Source organism: Pristiophorus japonicus, chromosome 13 (assembly GCF_044704955.1).
Source record: "Pristiophorus japonicus isolate sPriJap1 chromosome 13, sPriJap1.hap1, whole genome shotgun sequence".
NCBI classification, from domain to species: Eukaryota; Metazoa; Chordata; class Chondrichthyes; family Pristiophoridae; genus Pristiophorus; species Pristiophorus japonicus.
Window position 1 is genome coordinate 153,472,141 of NC_091989.1, and position 20,365 is coordinate 153,492,505.

Sequence of the window (20,365 nt, forward strand, 5' to 3'; positions counted from 1 at the left end):
ATGAAACTATTGAATTGTTGTAGAAACCCAACCGGTTCATTCATGCCATTTATGGAAGGAAATTTCTGTCCTTATCTGATCTGGCCTGTATGACTCCAGTCCCACACCAACATGGTTGACTCTTAAATAGGTGAGAAAGCCACTCAGAAAGTTGCATTTATATAAGTACCTTTCACATCCTCGTGATGCCCCAAAATGTTTCTAGGCCAATGAATTACTTTTGAAGTGTAGTCACTGTGGCTTTGAAGGCAAGTGACAGCCAATTTGTGCAGAGTAAGGTCCCACAAACGGCAAGCAGAGAGTGTGCTGTGAGATCTTTTACTCACCTCAAAAGGCTGAGACCTCAGATGAATGTCTTATCCAAAAGATGGCAGCTCCAATGATGCAGCACTCCTGCAGCACTGCACTGTAACGTCAGCCGAGATGGTATGGTGGATTTCTGGAGTGGAGCTGGAACCCAGAATCTTCTAACTCTGTGGCAAAAATGCTGCCACTAAGCCAAGATGACAACAGGTGAAAGGGGTTGGGAGAGAACCATTTACAAGAAAATGGTGGAAAGGAATTGGATGAGGAGGAACGGTTAAATAAAAATAAAATAAAATATATGCTCAAATCGGTTTCCACTAATGTAGCATGTAGTATTGAGATTTCCATAAATGAGCTACGAAAACAACTTTTATATAAAACCTTTTATTTTACCATTAAATGTATCAACTTAATCGGGACTGAAAAGTCGAATAAATTGTGACACAAAATGCTGGAATGTATTAGCATCTGCAGAGGTTAAAGTTTGGTGTGTTGATCCTCCCTCAGAAAGGAAAGAACCTTACTCATATCAGGAAATATTTTCTTGCATTACAATAACAAGAATGCCATCTAGTGGTGCCAACATATACCGTTGATATAATTTTACTGCAGCTTTCTGTGAGGATCCCTGCAATTAGAGACCCCTTACCTGACAATCAATGACGCCAGCTACCTGAAGAAAACCAGTGCTATCATTTAGGTGTTCACATTAGTATATAGCAAGTAAAATAACAAAGGCAGAAGAAATACACTTTACAGAATTCTCAAGTCAATGTGCCAGTGACAGGTTATGCAAGATTCCTCAGACCTCAGTTTGAAAAACTATGTTTATGGCACATTCTCTGATTTTGATTATCCTACCCTTCGATTCAGAGTATGACACAGCACAGGAGGCCATTTGGTGCATTGTGCCTGTGTTGGCTGACAGACACACTTACAGTTACATGTTCTATTTTCACCAGCAGGAAAAAAGTTTAAATGCTCCAACTCTTGCTTCTTTCCATGGTAATAGTGCAGGAAAAAAGTTGTAATACCCATGGTGGACCCGATAGTGCTCTCTGTAGCTTCTTTTGCCAGCTACTGGTGAGGAAATGAGCATCTCGGACATTGTGCCATAATTTCTCCAGACAGGTTGTACTGGGTCTGTAGCTGCAACAAGTGTATTCAGGACAACCATAGTTATGAGGGAAGAGAAGGTGCTCCATGGCTGGTGCCTCACTCTCTTATTGCATCATGGGTGCCCCATTTTCATTGATGTTGGAAGCAGTCCTTGTACTTTGGGCCCGATCAGATTGAGGGAGGCTGCCAAAATACATTCTTTTTCTTGCAATCTCCCACAGTAGACAGATGACTCCACAAGGCTGATGACCAGGCCAGCTACAATTCTGCTCTGCCATTTTTCCAGCACAAGGCCCTGCCAGGGGATACGCATGGATCCAGGGCAGCAAACAGGGCATGGCAATGATCCAGCCCACCAAATTTAGGTGCTCCGAGAACTAGACAGGTGGAATGTACTTGAAAGAGTAATATGACGACATTTGTCTTCAGCAATTTGTTCTTTCTGTATCTAGCAAAAATCACCATGACCTTTGCTTTCCATTTGAAGCAGGCTATAGACTATCCATTTTCCAAACACTGCCCGAGACCAAGTAGACTCACATGAAATATTCAAATTTTTCTTAATTTGTCATTTCTCACAGGGAGCCTATTTATTATTTACTGTTACGGTAGGAGGGAGGTTGACCAGGTAATTGATCGCAAGTACTGCTTTTATTAGCTACATGTGTGACAAAGAAAACACTACTTCCTGCAATCCAAAGATTTATCAGGACGGTCAACTGCTCCCAGTTTCTTTAAAAAAGCTTAATGCAAAACATGCAAGCCCAAACTGTCTTTGAACAGTAATTACTGTGGTACTTCGCCCATTATCTGTACACTTGCCTTTTCATAATCAATTTTAAAGTTTAAAACTGCACATTAGCAGGAGCTTGGGGTAGGTTCTGTAGAACTGACCCCCCTGCTGCACCCACACTGCTCCTGTCTCACACCCGAAAGAATAAAGGGCACGAATATTCATATTCACAGGAACACCCTTTACCTCTACTCCCATGGTCTTGATCACTAACAAGGACATCATCAATCATTTCCTTGTATTATTCATCACCCAGCCCATTCTAACTCCACTTCCCTCGTGTCTTCCTCAAAAGAACTCTTTTCCAAGTCACCAACACCTGCCTAGCCTATGGCTCGCTATGCTTCTATAGCTGTTAATTTGATTAACCACTCCTTCACATCCACCTTTGATGCCCTTGTCCCCAGCAAAACCTTTACTTTCTCCCATCCTGGTCATTTCCCCCTCCCCCCACATCTTCACTCAAACGCAAAGGGCCCAAACTTGACATATCTGGTTTAATCATCCATCATCAGAGCAGATTGGATCACATCAAGCGCCACCAGGCCCCACTCTCCTCTGCCAAAAGATGGTAGAAGAGGTAATAATAAAAGTAGAAGATGGAATTCAATGTCAGTAATCGAGAGAGACATTCTAGGTTTTTTTTTAAATTAAGGGGAAAGGGTGGATGAGAGGATTGGGCTTCAGATTCACGAGGCCGTAAAAACAGCACCTCAATGCATAAGGCCATAAAATGTTGAGAAAATACTGACTTTTATGGTTAAGAGGTATAGATTATAAAAGTTGAGGGCAACGATGGAGTATTTGGAGTAGTGTGTGCAATTTTGGACTCCGTACTATAGGATGCTGCCTGGCAGGAGAAACTAAGATTTGGAAAAAGCCAGGTGGCTTTCATTAGAACAGAAATTATGGGGTGCCCCGAGAGGGTTTTAAAATTCCGAAGATATGGCAGATAGAAAAGAGACTGATTCCAGTAGTTGAGGGTCCAGATCAGGGAACATCAATGGCTTAGATGAAGAAACAGAGAGCTGTATTTCCAAGTTTGCTGATGACATCATCATCATAGGCAGTCCCTTGAAATTGAGGAAGACTTGCTCCCATTCTAAAAGTGAGTTCTCAGGTGACTGAACAGTCCAATATGGGAATTATAGTCTTATCACAGATGGGACAGAGTCGTTGGAGGAAAGGGTGGGTGGGGAATCTGGTTTGCCGCACGCTCCTTCCGCTGCCTGCGCTGGTTTTCCGCATGCTCTCGACGACGTGACTCGAGGTGCTCAACGCCCTCCCGGATGCTTTGTCCATTTAGGGCGATCGTTGGCCAGGGGCTCCCAGGTGTCGGTGGGGATATTGCACTTTATCAAGGAGGCTTTGAGGGTGTCATTGAAACGTTTCCTCTGCCCACCTCAGGCTCGCTTGCCGTGTCGGAGTTCAGAGTAGAGCGCTTGCTTTGGGAGTTTTGTCAGGCATGGCCCGCCCAACGGAGCTGGTCGAGTGTGGTCAGTGCTTCGATGCTGGCCTGATAGAGAACACTAACGTTGGTGCGTCTGTCCTCACGGGATTTGCAGGATCTTGTGGAGACATCGTTGGTGGTATTTCTCCAGTGATTTGAGGTGTCAACTGTATGTGGTCCACGCCTCAGCCATACAGGAGGACGGGTTATCACTACAGCCCTGTAAGGCCACAAGCTTGGTGCCAGATTTGAGGGCCTGATCTTCAAACACTCTTCCTCAGGCAGCTGAAGGTTGCGCTGACGCACTGGAGGCAGTGTTGAACCTAGTCATCAAAGTCTGCCCTTGCTGATAATAGGCTCCCGAGTATGGAAAGTGGTCCATGTTGTCCAGGGCTATGCCATGGAATTTGATGACGGAGAGGGGGGGGGGAGAAACGCAGTGCTGTGTGGTGGGGTCATGTTGGTGGAGGACCTTTGTCTTACAGATGTTTAGTGCAAGGCCTATGCTTTAAGTTTTAATACTAAGTTATGTGGCATAGTTGGTTTAGATGGGAGTAGAAAGTTGCAAAGGAACATTGAGTGGGCAAAACAGTCACCGATGGAGTGTAACTGGGGGGGGAGGGGGCGGGTGCAATATCATCCACTTTGTACCGAAGATAGATCAAGTTAGTTTCTAAACAGTGAGAAGCTGGCAACTGTGAAACAGCAGAGAAATTTAGGGGCCCATGTACAGAAATCACTAAAAGCTAACGAACAGCTACAAAAAGACAATTTAAATGACTAATGGAATGTTAGCCTTTATCTCAAGGGGGCTGGAACACAAGAGTGGAAATGATTCTACAGTTACATAAATCTCTGGTTAGACCATATCTGGAGTACTGTGATCAGTTCTGGGCACCACATCGCAGGAAAGATATATTGGACTTGGAGGTACAGCACAGATCCACAATACAGGCTGGTTGCATAGACTAGGCTTGTATTCCTTGGAATATATTAGACTAAGGGGCGATCTAATTCAGGTGTTTATGATTAAAGGCTTTGATAGGGAGAAACTATTCCCTCTGCTGGGAGAGTCTAGAACAAGGAGTCATAACCTTAAAATTAAGAGCTCAGCTATTCAGGGGTGATGTCAGGAAGCACTTCTTCACACACAGTATAATGGAATTCTGGAACACATTCCCCAAAAAAGCTGTTGGAGCTAGGTCAATTGAAAATGTCAAAAATAAGATTGATAGATTTTTGTTCGGCAAGTGTATTAAGGAATATGGAACCAAGACTGGTAAATGGAGATCAGCCATGATCTAATTTGAACGGCGGAACAGGTTCGAGGAGCTGAACGGCTGACTACTATTCTTATGACAAATATAAGATTAAATGAGACATTTAGGACAGAGATCAGGAAAAATATGCTTTAAAAAAAACACTGCAGAATAAACTGCTAGTTAAGCGATCGAAGCAGACATCAAACTTAATGAATAGGTTAGAAAAATAGCTGAAGGGGATAAAGAAAAATGAGAACAGGACATTAGGACTACTGCTTATATCGAATCGAAGCACAAAACTGGTTGGGCAAAATGATCTATTTCTGTGTTGCAACTTCCAGATACTAACTGATCTGAATCTGTAGTTATTTACTTTTTGGTTATAGAGCTTTAGATCAGATGGTTGATAAAAGTGGAACTCACTACAAGGAGTAGTTGAGGTAACTAGTACAGTGGCATTTAAGGGGGAAGCTAGATAAATACAAGGGAAAAGGAAGAGGGATATGTTGATGGGGTTAGATGAAGAGGGGTAGGAAGCCCATGTGGAGCATAAACAACAGCATGGACCTGTGGGATGAATGATCTGTGATGTAAATACTAGGCAAGACTAAGGTTCAAAACAGGATCAGCATTGGAGCAATCAAACCTCACGGATGGCATGGATTAGGATTTTAACAGCAATGGGGGAAAAGAGAGGGAGGATATAAAATGGGCAATCCCCTGGAGATGAGGTTTAAACATTCTTTTTTAGTATTAGCCTTTCACCTCAGAGGCCTGGATTCAAAACCAGCCTAGATTAAAAAGTGTTTCCTGGCTGTAAGCATCCTATGTAAAATGGATTTCAGCAGTCTTAAACCAGCTCTTAGTGGGTCTGCGCCTACAATACAAAATCATCCCTAATTAGCAAACTCATTCAGTGGCCACAGCATGATTGGAGATATGGAAAAAGGTCACTGGTGCATTTGGAGAGGTTGTTCTTAGTTTGGGGAATAGAGGAAGCTTTACCCCTACATCTGGTCTGACAAGTGTTTGAAATGAAACAAGTTCACGAACAATTTCCATTTATATAATGCCTGTAACTTAGAAAAATGTCCCATGGCACTTGAGATGTAATCAGACAAACAGACACCAAGCAATCAGGATGAGCCACCAAAAAGGTATGTTTTGATGCGAGGTGGGAGCCAGAAATTCCAGAGCATAAATGACTTAAAGCACAGCCACCAATTGGCCAGGGGGTGGGAAAAATGAAGGGAGTAGGTGATGTATAAGGGGCCAGTCGGAGTAACAAGAGTTCTGGAGTGGGGGTTTAAAGGCCTGGGGAAAGTTAGAGGTAGGGATGGACAAGGCCATTAAAGAATTTAAAAGTAGGCAGTTATATAAACCTTCATTTCCAAAAAAGCATTTAATTGTGGCAATGTAGTTGCCGCTGTAAGTTAATGTCGGAAACGCGGTAGCCAAATTGCGCACCGCAGTGTGGTAATGACCAGGTATCTTTTTGAAATGGCAGGACACTGGGGAGAACTGTCCTGCTCTTCAAAATAGTACCATGGTATCTTTTACACCCATCCAAGAGGTCAGGTACGGTGGCATAGTGGTATTGTTACTAGACGAGTAATCCAGAGGCCTGGACTAATAATCCAGAGACAAGTTCAAATCCTACCATGGTAACTAGGGAATTTAAATTCAGTTAATTAAATAAATTTGGAATAAAAAGCTAGAATCAGTAATGGTGACCATGAAACTACCAGATTGTCAGAAAAACCAAACTGGTTCACTCATGTCCTTTGGAAAGCAAATCTGGCATCCTTACCTACATCTGGCTTCAGACCCACAGCAATGTGGTTGACATTTAACTGCCCTCTGAAATGGCCCAACAAGCCACTCAGTTGTACCAAACCGCTACAGCGAAGTCAGCACAGAGAGAGAGTACCTTCACCACACGGACTGCAGCAGTTGACCACCTTCTGAAGGGCAATTCGGGATGGGCAATAAATGCCGGCCGCCGGCCTTGCCAGAGAACTATTTTTTTTTTAAACCTGCTTAATGTCTCATCCAAGACGGCAGTGCAGCCTAGATTTTGTGCTCAGATTCTCAGAGTGGGACCCAGAGGCAGGCCTGACACTAACAATTTAACACCTTACCGGCCAAAGAATCTTTGTGGTACTTTGCATTAATGATTTCCCCACCCCAAGAATATGTCTGGTACTAAGTAATCATTTTGAATATTAGGTCAAGCTTAGATTTTGAAACAATTTTACATTAAAATGAGGCTTGGCATAACTTTTGAGATGAAGCAATCAACAACTAGACATCAATGTAAATCAAAAACTCCTCGAAAAAGAGGAACATGGGTAAACTAGCGAATAAAATGTGGTTTTGCAATGAATTCAACGATTCTTTTCCTTTTTAAAAAGATGAGCTATTTATTGAATAGTTCCAGATATTTTATATTTTACTTCTTCTTCTCAACATCTTGCTCTGCTGCTTCCTTCGCTCTCTTAGCACGGATTCCAAACAAACGGGCATTTGAACGGGCCATACGGAGACTTGCAAAGGCCTTGAAATTCTTCTCATCCTCAGAGATTATCCGGGCCTTCTCTCTTTTGTATATCTAGAAGGAAACCAGTGTCCATAAATAGTTTGTACACACAAGCTTACAAGAAACTTACAATAATGACATCAGAACCAAATGGACATAAGGAACTTAAGAGTTCTCATATTCAAGTGCAACAGAGCCATAATGAGCCAACTGAGTGCATCCAAATTATCACATTTCCAAAGAATCCAAGATGAGAATATCAATTAGACAGAATACGGGTCTTCTCCTTCAGTTCCCAATTAATGCCTGCTGCAAATTCCTTATATATAGCAGTCGGTTATGTCCTTAAAATGTCCCAATGCACTTTACAGCCAATATACTGGTGAAGTATAATCACTGCTGAAATGTAGGGAAATGGTAATCAATTAAACATAGCAAGTTCCCACAAACAGCAATAAGATAAATGCCCAGATGTTTGATATAAAAACAGAAAATGCTGGAAATACTCAGCAGGTCAAGCAGCATCTGCGGAGAGAGAAACGTTCCAGGTCGCTGACCTTTTCAGCCTGACCCACTGAGTATTTCCAGCATGTTCTATTTTTATTTCACATTTCCGGCACCGGCAGTATTTCGCTTTTGTACAGATGTTCTTTTGGTGTTAAATGTTGGCTAGAACATCAAGGGGATCTCCCCTGCTCTTCTTTGAGATGGGAATCTTTTACATCGATCCGAGAGAGCACACTCATCAGAAAGACACTGCTTGCAACTCCAACTGTCAGCCTAGATTAGATGCTCAAGTCTCGAGTGGGGCTTAAACCCACCATCTCCGATTCATGGCTGACAATGATTTCAAACTTAATCATTAAGAAAGCAAATATTTACAAAGTTACTCACATTCTTGATTGGCATGACTGGTCCAGTTAGCTGAGTTGCCACCTTAATTTCTTCAGCCTGTAGAAAAGAAAATCAGCATGAACAATATAGCATGAAGCAAAGCCAAAGAATTTAAATTAAATTACACTCCCACAGTCATCAGATGGAAAAGGGTTCAACAAAAGTCATCAATGACGTACAGAGATTCCGGAGAAAATGTCATCATTTGACTGTGGTGAAAGGCAAAGCCAGGGATTTCATTTACAAATAAAACACTTCTTTACATATATTTGCCAGTGATTCATAATTTACTATCATCTGTGATCTTCATTTCAGAGCTAAAGATTTGTTTAAAAAAAGTCAGAGACATATGCTTGGTACCCCCCCACCCCCATTTCCTCCATCCCCTCCTCTAAACGCCTCTTGGAACCAGTCCCAATCTAACTTTTCTCCAAGAAATCAATCCCAGCACGGTTAAGCCATAGCCCCCTCTCTGCCAAGATCCTTAAATGCAAAGTCAAACTACCCAGTCAGCTTTCCCACCTGACCTCTCTCTACACCTCCCTAATTGACTGCTCTGGTCAAGTAACAAATTAGCTTCCACTATTGGAAAATTCTATTCTCCTCCACAAATGTACCCCATGAAAACACATCCACCTCCTGGTTCTACTACCTGTCCCAGCCCAGCAGGATGTCGCAACCTGTTTTGCCATCCATGCTCGCAGTGCTCCAGGAGTGCACTCTGCCTCCTCATCATCCAAGTGCTACCTGTCAACATCATCTACAAGCACAGGGTCAACTTCCACACATGCACACCCAACCTTCTGCTACAACCAGGAACTCCACAACTGCTTAAATGCTGCATTAATATTCTATTTGTAAAGCATCTGCAATGCATCTCAAAAGAAATGTAATTAGCAAGTTATTTAGAAATTTAAGCTTTTACTCAGCACTGCTTTTTGCAAAGCCATGCTATTTCAGACTTAAAATGCCAAATAAAAATATCTTCTAAACTAATAGTAGCGCTTTTAAAATAGTACCTCATTAACAGGTGTACAAACAAGATCCCCTGGTGCAGCAAGTTTTATCCAGTAACACCCACACAGTAGAAAGGGTCAACATTGCTTCTCAATCTGTGCTGTGTTGATCACAACCAAGAGATCAATATGGCCCCTCTTAGAAGTATGCAAAGGACTAGACTTAGCAATGGTGACCCTAGACAGTTAAACTGCCTGCTAACAGTATCCAAGCTTACATCTAGTCATCAGAGCAAGTACTTGAGGGCACCCATAGAACTCCGCATCTGAAGTGAAACAATTGGCATGGATTTTTTTTTAATTGGACACTTCCTCTAATACACGTGAAATTTATTAGGATTATTGTACCGCTTGCCTGGATACATATTTATCCAATTGTCTTAGTCTAGACTTGTATTCCAGAATTTAAAAAAAAAATACCATTTAAGAGCCAGTGGTCCTGAATTATTCCCAGTATTTCAGTTAGTATTTTATTTCAGAACGTTATGTCCCATCAAACATTTTATTTAGATACTTACAGAGGAATCTCCCTTCTTGGGTACCGAAGCCTTCCTTGGGAAGATGATTAGCTTAGAGCGATATTCCTTCAGACGTTGAACATTACACTGAATAGATTCAGTCGACTTGTTGCGGCGCCTGTGATCAACAGCAATGCCAATAGTACGCGCCACCCTCCTGTTAATGCCTGCTGCCTATTGTGGACACCAAAAGAAAATGGATTTATTTTAATGAGAGGGAGAAAAAAAGCAGATGCAGAAACAAAGTATAGCAAAGAAAGGCCATTAACAGCTGGAAACAGTAAGCACCAATTCCATCATATGATTGAAGTAAACAATTAGAACTCCGTTGACAGTCAATTTTTTTTTTAAAAAGAGTATTTCCAAACTCGAGCACGTGCACTCATCAGCAATCACAACAAAAATTAATATTTTATATCACAGATTTAGGGCCTTTCTAATGCGTAATCTAAATGCAACAAATTTCCTTTATAGGTACTTAAGTCAACCTACACTTCTGTTTTGGAAACTTTGGCTAGCATCTTTTATACTGCATGCATATGTAATCATTTTTGATGGGGCAAATGTTCCAAACATTTAGACCAATTACTTAACATTTCAAATAAGAGTAAATTTCAAATTCCTCCCCTTGAACCACCTTCAAGCCTGACTTCCCGTGCCTTTCCCAGTCAAAATAGTCCTAACCAAAATCACAAAATGAAGCCATTGCTTTCAGTCCCCGCCACAAATTCTTGTTCCCTAGCTGCCGACTCCATCCCGCTCCCTGGCAACTGTCTGAGGCTGAACCAGACTGTTTGCAACCTTGGTGTCATATTTGACCCCGCAATGAGCTTCCGACCACACAGCAGCACCATTACTAAGACCGTCTATTTCCACCTCCGTCACATGGCTGGCTTTCCACTTTCTAAACCACTGTAAACTTGTCACCCATCACCCGGTGCTCGCTGACCTACATTGGCTTCCGGTTAAGCAATGCCTCGATTAAAAAATTCTCATCCTTATTTTCAAATCCCTCCATGGCATCGCCCCTCCCTATCTTTGTAACCTCCCCCAGCTCTACCTTCATATCTGGACTCCTCCAATTCTGCCTCGAGCATTCCCAGTTTTAAATCATTCCACTGTTGACGGCCATGCCTTCAGCTGCCGTGGCTCTAAGTTCTGGAATTCCGTTCCTAAACCTCTCCACCTCTTTTTCCTCCTTTAGCATGTTCCTAAAAATCCACCCCTTACCTGCCCCAATATCTTCTTATATGGATCAGTGTCCTATATTGTTTGATAATCCTCCTGTTAAGCACCATGGGATGTTTAACTACATTAAAGGCACTACATAAATACAAGTTGTTGTTAGATATCTTTCTTTGTCCCCTCTGCACCATTTGACACAATTGATTAGACTACCCTCCAACACCTCTACTCCATGAGGCCATCTTTGTTGGTTCCACTCTTGCCTATCTGATATAATTATAGCCAGAGCATCTGTAGCAATGGCCTCTTCCCACCTCTACACTGTCACCTCCAGAGTCCCCCCAAAAACTAATGGGAAATAACTTTCTGCTTATTCAAGGGTTGCGTTTTATATTCAATACACTGTTTCTACTTTCCATGCCTATACAATAATGTTCATGTAAAAATAGTGATCGTTACCTTTAGCTCCTCCAGGCTGAAACCTCGTCCAGCACGTACTTTAGTGTGATATCTGACAGTGGGACACCGAACAACTGGCCGAAGGGGGCCAGCAACTGGACGTGGAGCAATCCGGCGTGCTTTAACCTGTCGCGCTTTACGCCTGTCAACAAATAACATTAGAAAGTTATCTTACAACTTCACAAATCACAACTAATTAAAAACAGGACACCAGATAATGCAATGGGGACATTTTAATTTCAACATGGACAGTAAATTCAGATATCCAATGGGCAATACTTGGTTACTAGGTAGCAACTGCACATCAATAGTCCAGCTGGAGAAAGCAACAGGTTAGTATGTATTACCTGCAGTTACAGCACTGGTTTTAAACTGGGATCTGCCAGTCCCGAGGGCCAACGAGTTCAGATTTCTGACTGTTTAATTCCAGGCTCGACATAACAACTTGTATTTATATAGCGTCTTTAACGTAGTGAAACATCCCAAAGCACTTCACAGGAGTGTTAGAAGACAAAAGAAATAAATCTAACACCGAGCCACACAAGAAATTACGGCAGATGAGGTAGGTTTTAAGGAGTGTCTTAAAGGAGGAAAGAGAGGTAGAGAGATTTAGGGAGGGAGCTCCAGAATTTAGGGCCCAGGCAGCTGAAGGCACAGCCACCAACTGTTGAACAGTAATCAGGGATACTCAAGAGGGCAGAATTTGAGGAGCGCTGATATCTCAGGGGGCTGTGAGGCTGAAGGAGATTACGGAAATAGGGATGGGCAAGGCTACGGAGGGATTTGTAAACAAGGATGAGGATTTTGAAGTCGAGGCGTTGCTTAGCCAGGAGCCAATGTAGGTCAGCGAACACAGGGGTGATGGGTGAGTGGGACTTGGTGCGAGTTAGGACACGGGCTGCCGAGTTTTGAATGATCTCAAGTTTACGTAGGGTAGAATGTGGGAGGCCAGCCAGGAGTAGTCAAGTCTAGAGGTAACAAAGGCATGGATGAGCTGAGGTAAGGCGGAGACAGGCAATGTTACGAAGATGGAAATAGGCCGTTTTAGTTACGCCGTAGATGTGGCCGGAAGCTCATTTCAGGTTCAAATATATGACACCTAGCTTACGAACAGTCTGGTTCAGCTTCAGAGAGATGCTAGGGTGAGGGATGGAGTCAGTGATTAGGGAACGCAGTTTGTGGCGGGAAACAAAGACAACGGCTTCGGTCTTCCCAACATTTAATTGGAGAAAATTTCTGCTCATCCAGAAATGGACATCGGACAAGTAGTCTGACAATTTAGAGACCATGGAGGGGTCGAGAGAAGTGGTGGTAAGGTAGAGCTGGGTGTCGTCAGCGTACATGTGGAAACTGATGCCGTGTTTTCAGGTGATGTTGCCAAAGGGCAGCATACAGATGAGAAATAGGACGGGGCCAATGATAGATCCTTGAGGGACACCAGAGGCAACGATGCGGGAGTGGGAAGAGAAGCCATTGCAGGAGATTTTCTGGCTACGATTAGATAGATAAGAAAGGAACCAGGCCAGCTGGTCGATAGTGGAGAGGCGCTGGAGATGGATGGAGTGGTCATCCATGTCAATGGCTGCAGACAATTCGAGAAGGACAAGGAGGGGTATTTACCTTTGTCACAGTCACAAAAGATATCATTTGTGACTTTGATGAGAGCCATTTCGGTACTGTGGCAGGGGCGGAAATCAGATTGAAGGGATTCAAACATGGAGCTCCAGGAAAGATGGGCACGGATTTAGGAGGCGACAACACGTTCAAGGACTTGAGGGGAAAGGGAGATTGGAGATGGGGCAGTAGCTTGCAAGCACAGTGAGGTTTTTTTTGGAAGAGAGTGATGATGACAGATTTGAAGGAAAGCTCAAAACCTCATTGCAATTCCCCACAAGACGATTTTGGGGGTGATTGGAAGACAACTCTCCTTACAACCAATTTGGAGCAACACTGAAAGGATGTGAAGATGGTGATGGTGAGAAAACCTTCTCAAAAGTCGTCAAACCAAGTTTAAAATACATTGCAGTAGCTATGTAATTCTGATCAATTGTAATACTACCAGAGGTAGAATGAGATATTTCAGGTGAATTTCTTTCTAAATGGAGATTTTAAAAACAGAAACATTTGGAGCAGTCCACAGTCATCAGCAAAAGGGGTTCAATGGTATTCATCAATGACGTACAGAGATTCCGGAGAAATTGTCATCATCTGACTGTGGAAAGCCAACAACTGATACAGTAGTACTAGTGTCATACATTTCCATTTACCACCCCAATTTCAGTAGGTGTACAAATCAATTTGTAGTTGCTTTACAGTAACCTAACTGATTGCTCCAAAGTCAACCCTGGTAATAGCGCTGAGTTAAGTACTTCACATACCTGCGGATTTTTCTGGCTGGCTGGTTGAACCAAGTGCGGACTCTCTTCTGCCAATCCTTATGGAAATGAGGGTTCAGAATCATTCCATTCCGACTTGGGGCCATGGCTGCTTATTGAAGGGCTGAAGCAACCCTGGAAGAGAAAGTAAAAATCAGTAAAATGCAGCAAGTAATTAAATATTACAACTTGATTTAATTCCACAACTACACATCATTTGATTTTGTAAGCACCCACCCACCCAGTTATTGTCTCACAAATTACCTAACACTATAAAAAAAGGGGGAAGAGGCAGACATAATTCAGATGAATTCTCCAAAGCTTGTACATTTAGAAAAGGCAATTCCTTTCATTACCCCACAAAATAGCAGTAACAGACATTTGACCATAGCATGTTGTGAGAAGCAAACCACCAAACTACAACACTAGTTAGGTCACAGCTTGAATACTGAGTACAGTTCTGGTCACCACATTACAGTAATGTTGCCATGACTGGAAAATTTTAGCTGATATGTTGGGGTTGTTTTCTTTGGATCAGGGAAGGCTGAGGGGAGATGTGAGGTGTATAAAATTGAGGAGCCAAATAGAATGAATAGGCAGGCAGAGGGATCAATAACCAGGGGGGCATAGATTGAAAGTAGGTGGTAGAAGGATCGAGGGGAGGTGAAGAAAAAGTTTTTCACCCAGAGGGTTGTGGGGATCTGGAACTCACTGCCTGAAAGGGTGGTGGAGGCAGAAACCTTCACCACGTTTAAAAAGTAATTGGATAGGCATCTAAAGAGCCGTGACCCACCGGGCTACGGAGCCAGTGCTGGGAGACGGGATTACACCGGCACGGACACGATGAGCCGAATGGCCTACGTCGTAATTTTCTAATGATTCTAACAAATACATGCGCTCAACCTGATATTAATCGGATTCTTCCCTCTTCAAGTGCAGTGCATGCCGTGGGCAACAAACTATAAACAAGACGGAGAAAGCTCACGTACTAACTCAGCGTTTCAACAACCGCTTAGACTGGAACAAGTGTTAATTTACAAAGTCTCTCCACAACCGACAGTCTCTGGTGGCAGCCCGCGACCTGCCGCCCATTCAATGGCAGACCGCGGCTATTACAGCTCGAAGCAGCCGGATTTGCGCCATTCGCTTCAGTGCACCGAAAACACGCCGGCACATAATCTGCGCAATTTGAAGCTTACAAGATCTGCCTCCTCGATCTTAGGCCTCCATACTTCCAGCACGAAAAGCAGAGCACAGCCATTCGGGTTTAGCGGCATTTTTCTTTCGAAATGGTCACGGATATTGAGAGTCTGTTCTTCCCCGTTTTACCGAGTATTAATTCATCAAGACTTTACTCAACTAAACACACGGATGGAGTCAGATTTAATCCGCGCTCTCGCCCACAACGTACCTTCGAGAAGAAAATGGCCGAAGGAAAAGAATGAACTGCACTCAGGATGCCGGGAAATGTACACAAGTACGAAGATGAGCCAATCAGGGCCGCAGAAGCCGGCCTGTGCTTTTTGCCCCTCACAAAAATGGTGCTCTTATTCCTTGTACACGTGGAAAACAATTGTTAACGTTTTTTATACAATTTAAAAAAAATTTAAAATAAGGACAATTGCAAGACTTTCTAAGGTCCACTGAACATTTCTAGTCACGAGCTCAGAGTTGAATCCTATGGGGTGAAACAAAACGTTTGTGCGAATTGTTTCGTGATCCAGAAGGGGCCTAAATTCATTTAAATCTTATCGGTGTCCAAAATAGTAGAATGTGGAGTTGATTGATCTAGCAGAACCGAGTTTTGAATAGTTGCAAAGGATTATAATCTACAGAACAGAACTGTACCCAGTACTCGCAAGTGAAGTCCAACCAAGGTTCCATGTAAATGTAACATTGCTTTTATTCATCTAGAAAGTATTTTGTTTACACTCTTTATGGCCTGATTAACTTGTATTGCTACTTTTACAGACCATAGAAATTTAGAGCTCGGAAAGAGGCCATTTCTGCCCATCGTGTCCTCGCCGGCCTCCGCAAGATCCTACAAATCCCCTGGGAGAACAGACGCACCAACGTTAGCGACCTCATCCGGGCCAACATCCCCAGCATTGAAGCACTGACCACACTTGATTAGCTCCACTGGGCAGGCCACGTAGTTCGCATGCCAGACACAAGACTCCCAAAGCAAGCGCTCTACTCTGAACTCGTCCACAGCAAACGAGCCAAAAGTGGGCAGCGGAAATGTTACAAGGACACCCTCAAAGCCTCCCTGATAAAGTGCAACATCTCCACTGATACCTGGGAGTCCCTGGCCAAAGACCGCCCTAGGTGGAGGAAGTGCATCCGGGAGGGCGTTGAGCTCCTCGTGTCTCGTCGCCGAGAGCATGCAGAAATCAAGCGCAGGCAGCAGAAGGAGTGTGTGGCCCAACCTTTACTTCAACCACTGTCTCTCCCACCTGTGACAGAGACTAGTTCTCATATTGAACTGTACAGCCACCTAAGAACTTATGCTAAGAGTGGAAGCAAGTCTGCCTCGAATCCGAGGGACTGCCTATGATGATCCAGCCTAATTCCACTTTCCAGCTACTGGTCCGTAGCCTTGTAGTTTACAGCACCTCAAGTGCACATCCATCATCATCATCATGGGCAGTTCCTCAGGATCGAGGAAGACTTGCTTCCACTCCAAAAATGAGTTCTTAGGTGACTGAGCAGTCCAATATGAGAACCACAGTCCCTGTCACAGGTGGGACAGACAGTCATTGAGGGAAAGGGTGGGTGGGACTGGTTTACCGCACGCTCTTTCCACTGCCTGCACTTGTTTCCTGCATGCTCTCGGCGACGAGACTCAAGGTGCTCAGCACCCTCCCGGATACCGGTGTCGGTGGAGATGTTGCACTTTATCAAGGAGGCCTCGAGGGTGTCCTTGAAATGTTTCCTCTGCCCACTTTTGGCTCGTTTGCCGTGAAGGAGTTCCGAGTAGAGTCTTGCTTTGGGAGTCTCGTGTCAGGCATGGGAACAATGTGGCCTGCCCAGCGGAGCTGATCGAGTGTGGTCAGTGTTTTAATGCTGGGGATGTTGGCCTGGTCGAGTACGCTAACGTTGGTGTATGGGAACAATGTGTCCTCCCAGGGGAGTTGCAGGATCTTGCGGAGACATCGTTGGTGGTATTTCTCCAGCGACTTGAGGTGTCTACTGTACATGGTCCATGTCATGTATTCAACTATCATTGTAACCCATTTATAAGCTGACCTAAGTTGTACACCGAGAACATTGACCACAAGGGGCAAACTTGTGGGAGACACTCCTAACCTGGACTTTCAGGTATAAAATGGGAAGCTCCACCCACCTTCATCACTTGAGGTCTTGGTAATAAAGGTAACTGGTCACAGAGTGACCTTCTCTCAAGTATGGGCCTCGTGTGCATTTATACTGTATAGTAAGGACATATCAATCGATGTCTCTGAGCCATACAGGTGGGCGAGTATTACTACAGCCCTGTAGACCATGAACTTGGCAAGCACCTTTTAAATCTAGTGAGGGTTTCTACCTCTACTACCCTTTCAGGAAGAGTTCCAGACCACTGCCACCCTCTGGGTGAAAAGATTGCCCCTCAAATCCCTTCCTACAAATTACTTTAAATTTATGCCTCCTGGTTGTTGACCCCTCTGCTAAGGGACATAGGTCCTTCCTATCCACTCTATCTGGGCCCTTCATAATTTTATGGATGCATCTATTTGTACTGCCCTTGTCTCTGATTGGCTCTCCAATTTCGCTGCACTACTGCTGATTGGTCCCCTTTGGAGGATAAGCCACACCCTGAATTTTCTGTGGAGTGTGTACTTGGAACCTCCCAACCCAAGTTCTGATTGACTTCGTAAACTGTAATTCGATCCATTTTGAGTTCAGAAGCCACAGAGCCAAGATCTCCCCAAAAGCCGAAGTCCCTCCCCCAGCCAAAGTCCCTTACCACAGCTCAAGTACAAGACCTCCCCCCATAGATGGGGCATTGTGTACGGATTGTTAACAGGTTTATTGGGTATGAAGTGAATAGTGACAGTATCGTGACCTGAATTGGAAGAACCTTTCTACCCTCCGATCCCCCCCCCCCGTGTCTCTCTTTCCCTCCCCCCGTGGCTCTCTCTTACACCCGCCCCCACCACCACCCGTGTCACTCTCTTAACCACCCCCAAGCTATCTCTCCTCCCTCCTGGCTCTCTCTCTTTCCCCCCCCACCAAGCTCTCTCCCCTTCAGGCTCTCTCTCTCTCCCCCACCCCCCCAGTCATTCTCTCACTCTCCCCCGCCATCCCCGTCTCTCTCTCCCTCCCTTACCCACCCCTCCAGGCTCACTCTCTTCCCCCCTCCCCCAGGCTCACTCGATACCCCCTCCCCCTCCCCCTTCCCCCAGGCTCTCTCTCGCTCTCTCTCTTTCCCCCCTTCCCCACCAGGCTCTCTCTCTCTCTTTCCCCCCTTCAGGCTCTCTCGCTCTCATCTTACCCCCCCAGGGTCTCCCTCTCCCCCCCGCCACTCTCTTTCCCCCCCCCCCAACCCCCGTCTTTCTCTTCCCCCCCCCCAACCCCCGTCTTTCTCTTCCCCCCCCACCCCCTTCCCCCAGGCTCGCTCGCCCCCCCTTCCTACCAATCAAAGGCTCTCTCTCCTCCCTCCTGAGCTCTCTCTTCGCCCCCCCCCGCCAGGCTCTTTCCCACCCCCAGCTCTCTCTCTCTCCCCCCCCCCCCCACCCCCCTCAAGCTCTCTCTCTCCCCCCTCCTCCCCTCAAAGCTCTCTCTCTCCTCCCTTCTCCCCTCAAAGCTCTCTCTCTCTCCTCTCTCCTCCCCTCAAAGCTCTCTCTCCTCCCCTCACAGCTCTCTCCTCCCCTCACAGCTCTCTCTCCTCCCTCCTACCCTCAAAGCTCTCTCTCTCTCTCTCTCTCTCTCCTCCCCTCAAAGCTCTCTCTCCCCCCCCACTCTCTATCCCCCCCGTCTCTATCCCCCCCTCTCTCTCTCCCCCCCAGCTCCCCCAGGCTCACTCTTCCCCACACACCCCCCGGCTCACTCTGCCCCCCACCGCCCAAGCTCTCTCTCCGCTCTCGAACAGAACCTTCCAAACATGGTGTCGAACTTAGACTCATTCTAGTCTGATCCTGACGAAAGTTTTCCTCCAAGGGATGCCCTTGATTTACATTTGAACTCTCCACAACTTCAGACTGTTTGTCTGCCTGACTCAGACTTAAATTTTGATTGTCTCTTGGACTTGTTTCCAGTATATATGATGTAGGATTTGTTACTGGTACTCTATATGTATCAAAACTATCTGATGTGTCAGAAATAATTGAATCATTCCAACCTTCAACTCCTTCCACATCTGTAGGTAAAATATGATCAATGTGAACAAACCTAACCTATCCATGATCAAACATCTTAACCAAATATGTGCGAGGACCACATATCTTCACCACTCTTCCGAGCAACAACTTTAACCATTTATGGTGATGGTCCTTCACGATCCCCTTCTGATTTAATTTCACACTTCTCTCTTTTACTCTACCTCTATCATGATTCTCTTTCTGTCTTAATTGTTTCTCTTCTACCGACTGTGCCAAGTTTGGTTTTAACAACGAGAATCTGGTCCGTGGCTGTTGTTTGAGAAACAACTCTGCTGATGTTCTACTAGTAGTTGTATGAGGAGTATTACGATAGGTAATTAGAAAATTAACCAATTTGTGATCCAATGACAACTGTCGTTTCTTTGGATTTGGAGCCAACATCTGTTCGATGAGGGCACGTTTTACAATTTGTACTGTGCGCTCTGCTGCACCATTTGAAGCAGGGTGGTATGGTGGCACCTTGGGATGTTTCACAACATTTTTGCGCGTGAACTGTGCAAATTCTTCTGAACAAAATTGTGGTCCATTATCAGAAACAATTTCTTCTAAGAGGCCAAATGAAGAAAATAATCTTCGTAAAATGTCTAATGTTTTACTTGTTATTTTCCACATTGGAAACATCTTGACCCATTTCGAATGGCTATCAATCACAATGAATAATCGCTGTCCGTCTAGCTCAGCAAAATCAATATGTAACCTTTGCCACATCCTGGGAGGCCATTTCCATGGCTGTAATGGTATTGATGGTGGTTCCTTGCTTACCAATTGACATGTTGTAAACTGACTAATGATGTACTCTGTATCTTTATCTAGACCTGGCCACCATAAGTAACTAACTGCGTGCAAAAGTCTTGGTCAAGCACATTCCCAGGTGCTGGTCATTCCCAGGTGAAGATCTCCTAATAATTTGGACCTGAATTTATTTGGTATAACCACTCTTGCACACCACATGATGTAATCTTTATAGACTGATAACTTATTCCTACAAAAGAAGAACGGATGAATATCTTTGTCAGTTACCTGGTTTGGCCATCCATTTACGATGTACTCATACACCTTTGACATAAC

The 20,365-nt window shown here is 44.4% G+C and overlaps 1 protein-coding gene and 2 non-coding genes across 3 annotated transcripts; all 3 read right to left on the minus strand.

The window, feature by feature from the left end:
• Positions 1–7,324: 7,324 nt before the first annotated feature.
• rpl13 (ribosomal protein L13) lies at positions 7,325–15,398 on the minus strand. Its single transcript, XM_070898148.1, has 6 exons — positions 15,328–15,398; positions 13,920–14,051; positions 11,542–11,683; positions 9,898–10,071; positions 8,364–8,420; positions 7,325–7,541 (listed from the first exon to the last, which is right to left on the minus strand). The coding sequence occupies exons 2-6, from the start codon at positions 14,021–14,023 to the stop codon at positions 7,383–7,385; spliced, it is 636 nt and encodes a 211-aa protein (XP_070754249.1). The 5' UTR covers positions 14,024–14,051; positions 15,328–15,398; the 3' UTR covers positions 7,325–7,382.
• LOC139279206 (small nucleolar RNA MBII-202) lies at positions 8,483–8,567 on the minus strand. The gene has a single exon (XR_011596422.1). It is a non-coding gene; the product is annotated as a small nucleolar RNA MBII-202 (small nucleolar RNA).
• LOC139279207 (small nucleolar RNA MBII-202) lies at positions 13,668–13,748 on the minus strand. Its single transcript, XR_011596423.1, has one exon. It is a non-coding gene; the product is annotated as a small nucleolar RNA MBII-202 (small nucleolar RNA).
• Positions 15,399–20,365: the final 4,967 nt, after the last annotated feature.

Coding starts and splice junctions, on each gene's coding strand:
- rpl13 (XM_070898148.1), bottom strand. CDS start 14,023: ATGGCCCCAAGTCGGAATGGAATGATTCTGAACCCTCATTTCCATAAG. Junction 11,684..13,919: donor CCAGCCAGAAAAATCCGCAG/GTATGTGAAGTA, acceptor ATTTGTTGACAG/GCGTAAAGCGCGACAGGTTA. Junction 7,542..8,363: donor CAGTCATGCCAATCAAGAAT/GTGAGTAACTTT, acceptor GTTTCCTTCTAG/ATATACAAAAGAGAGAAGGC.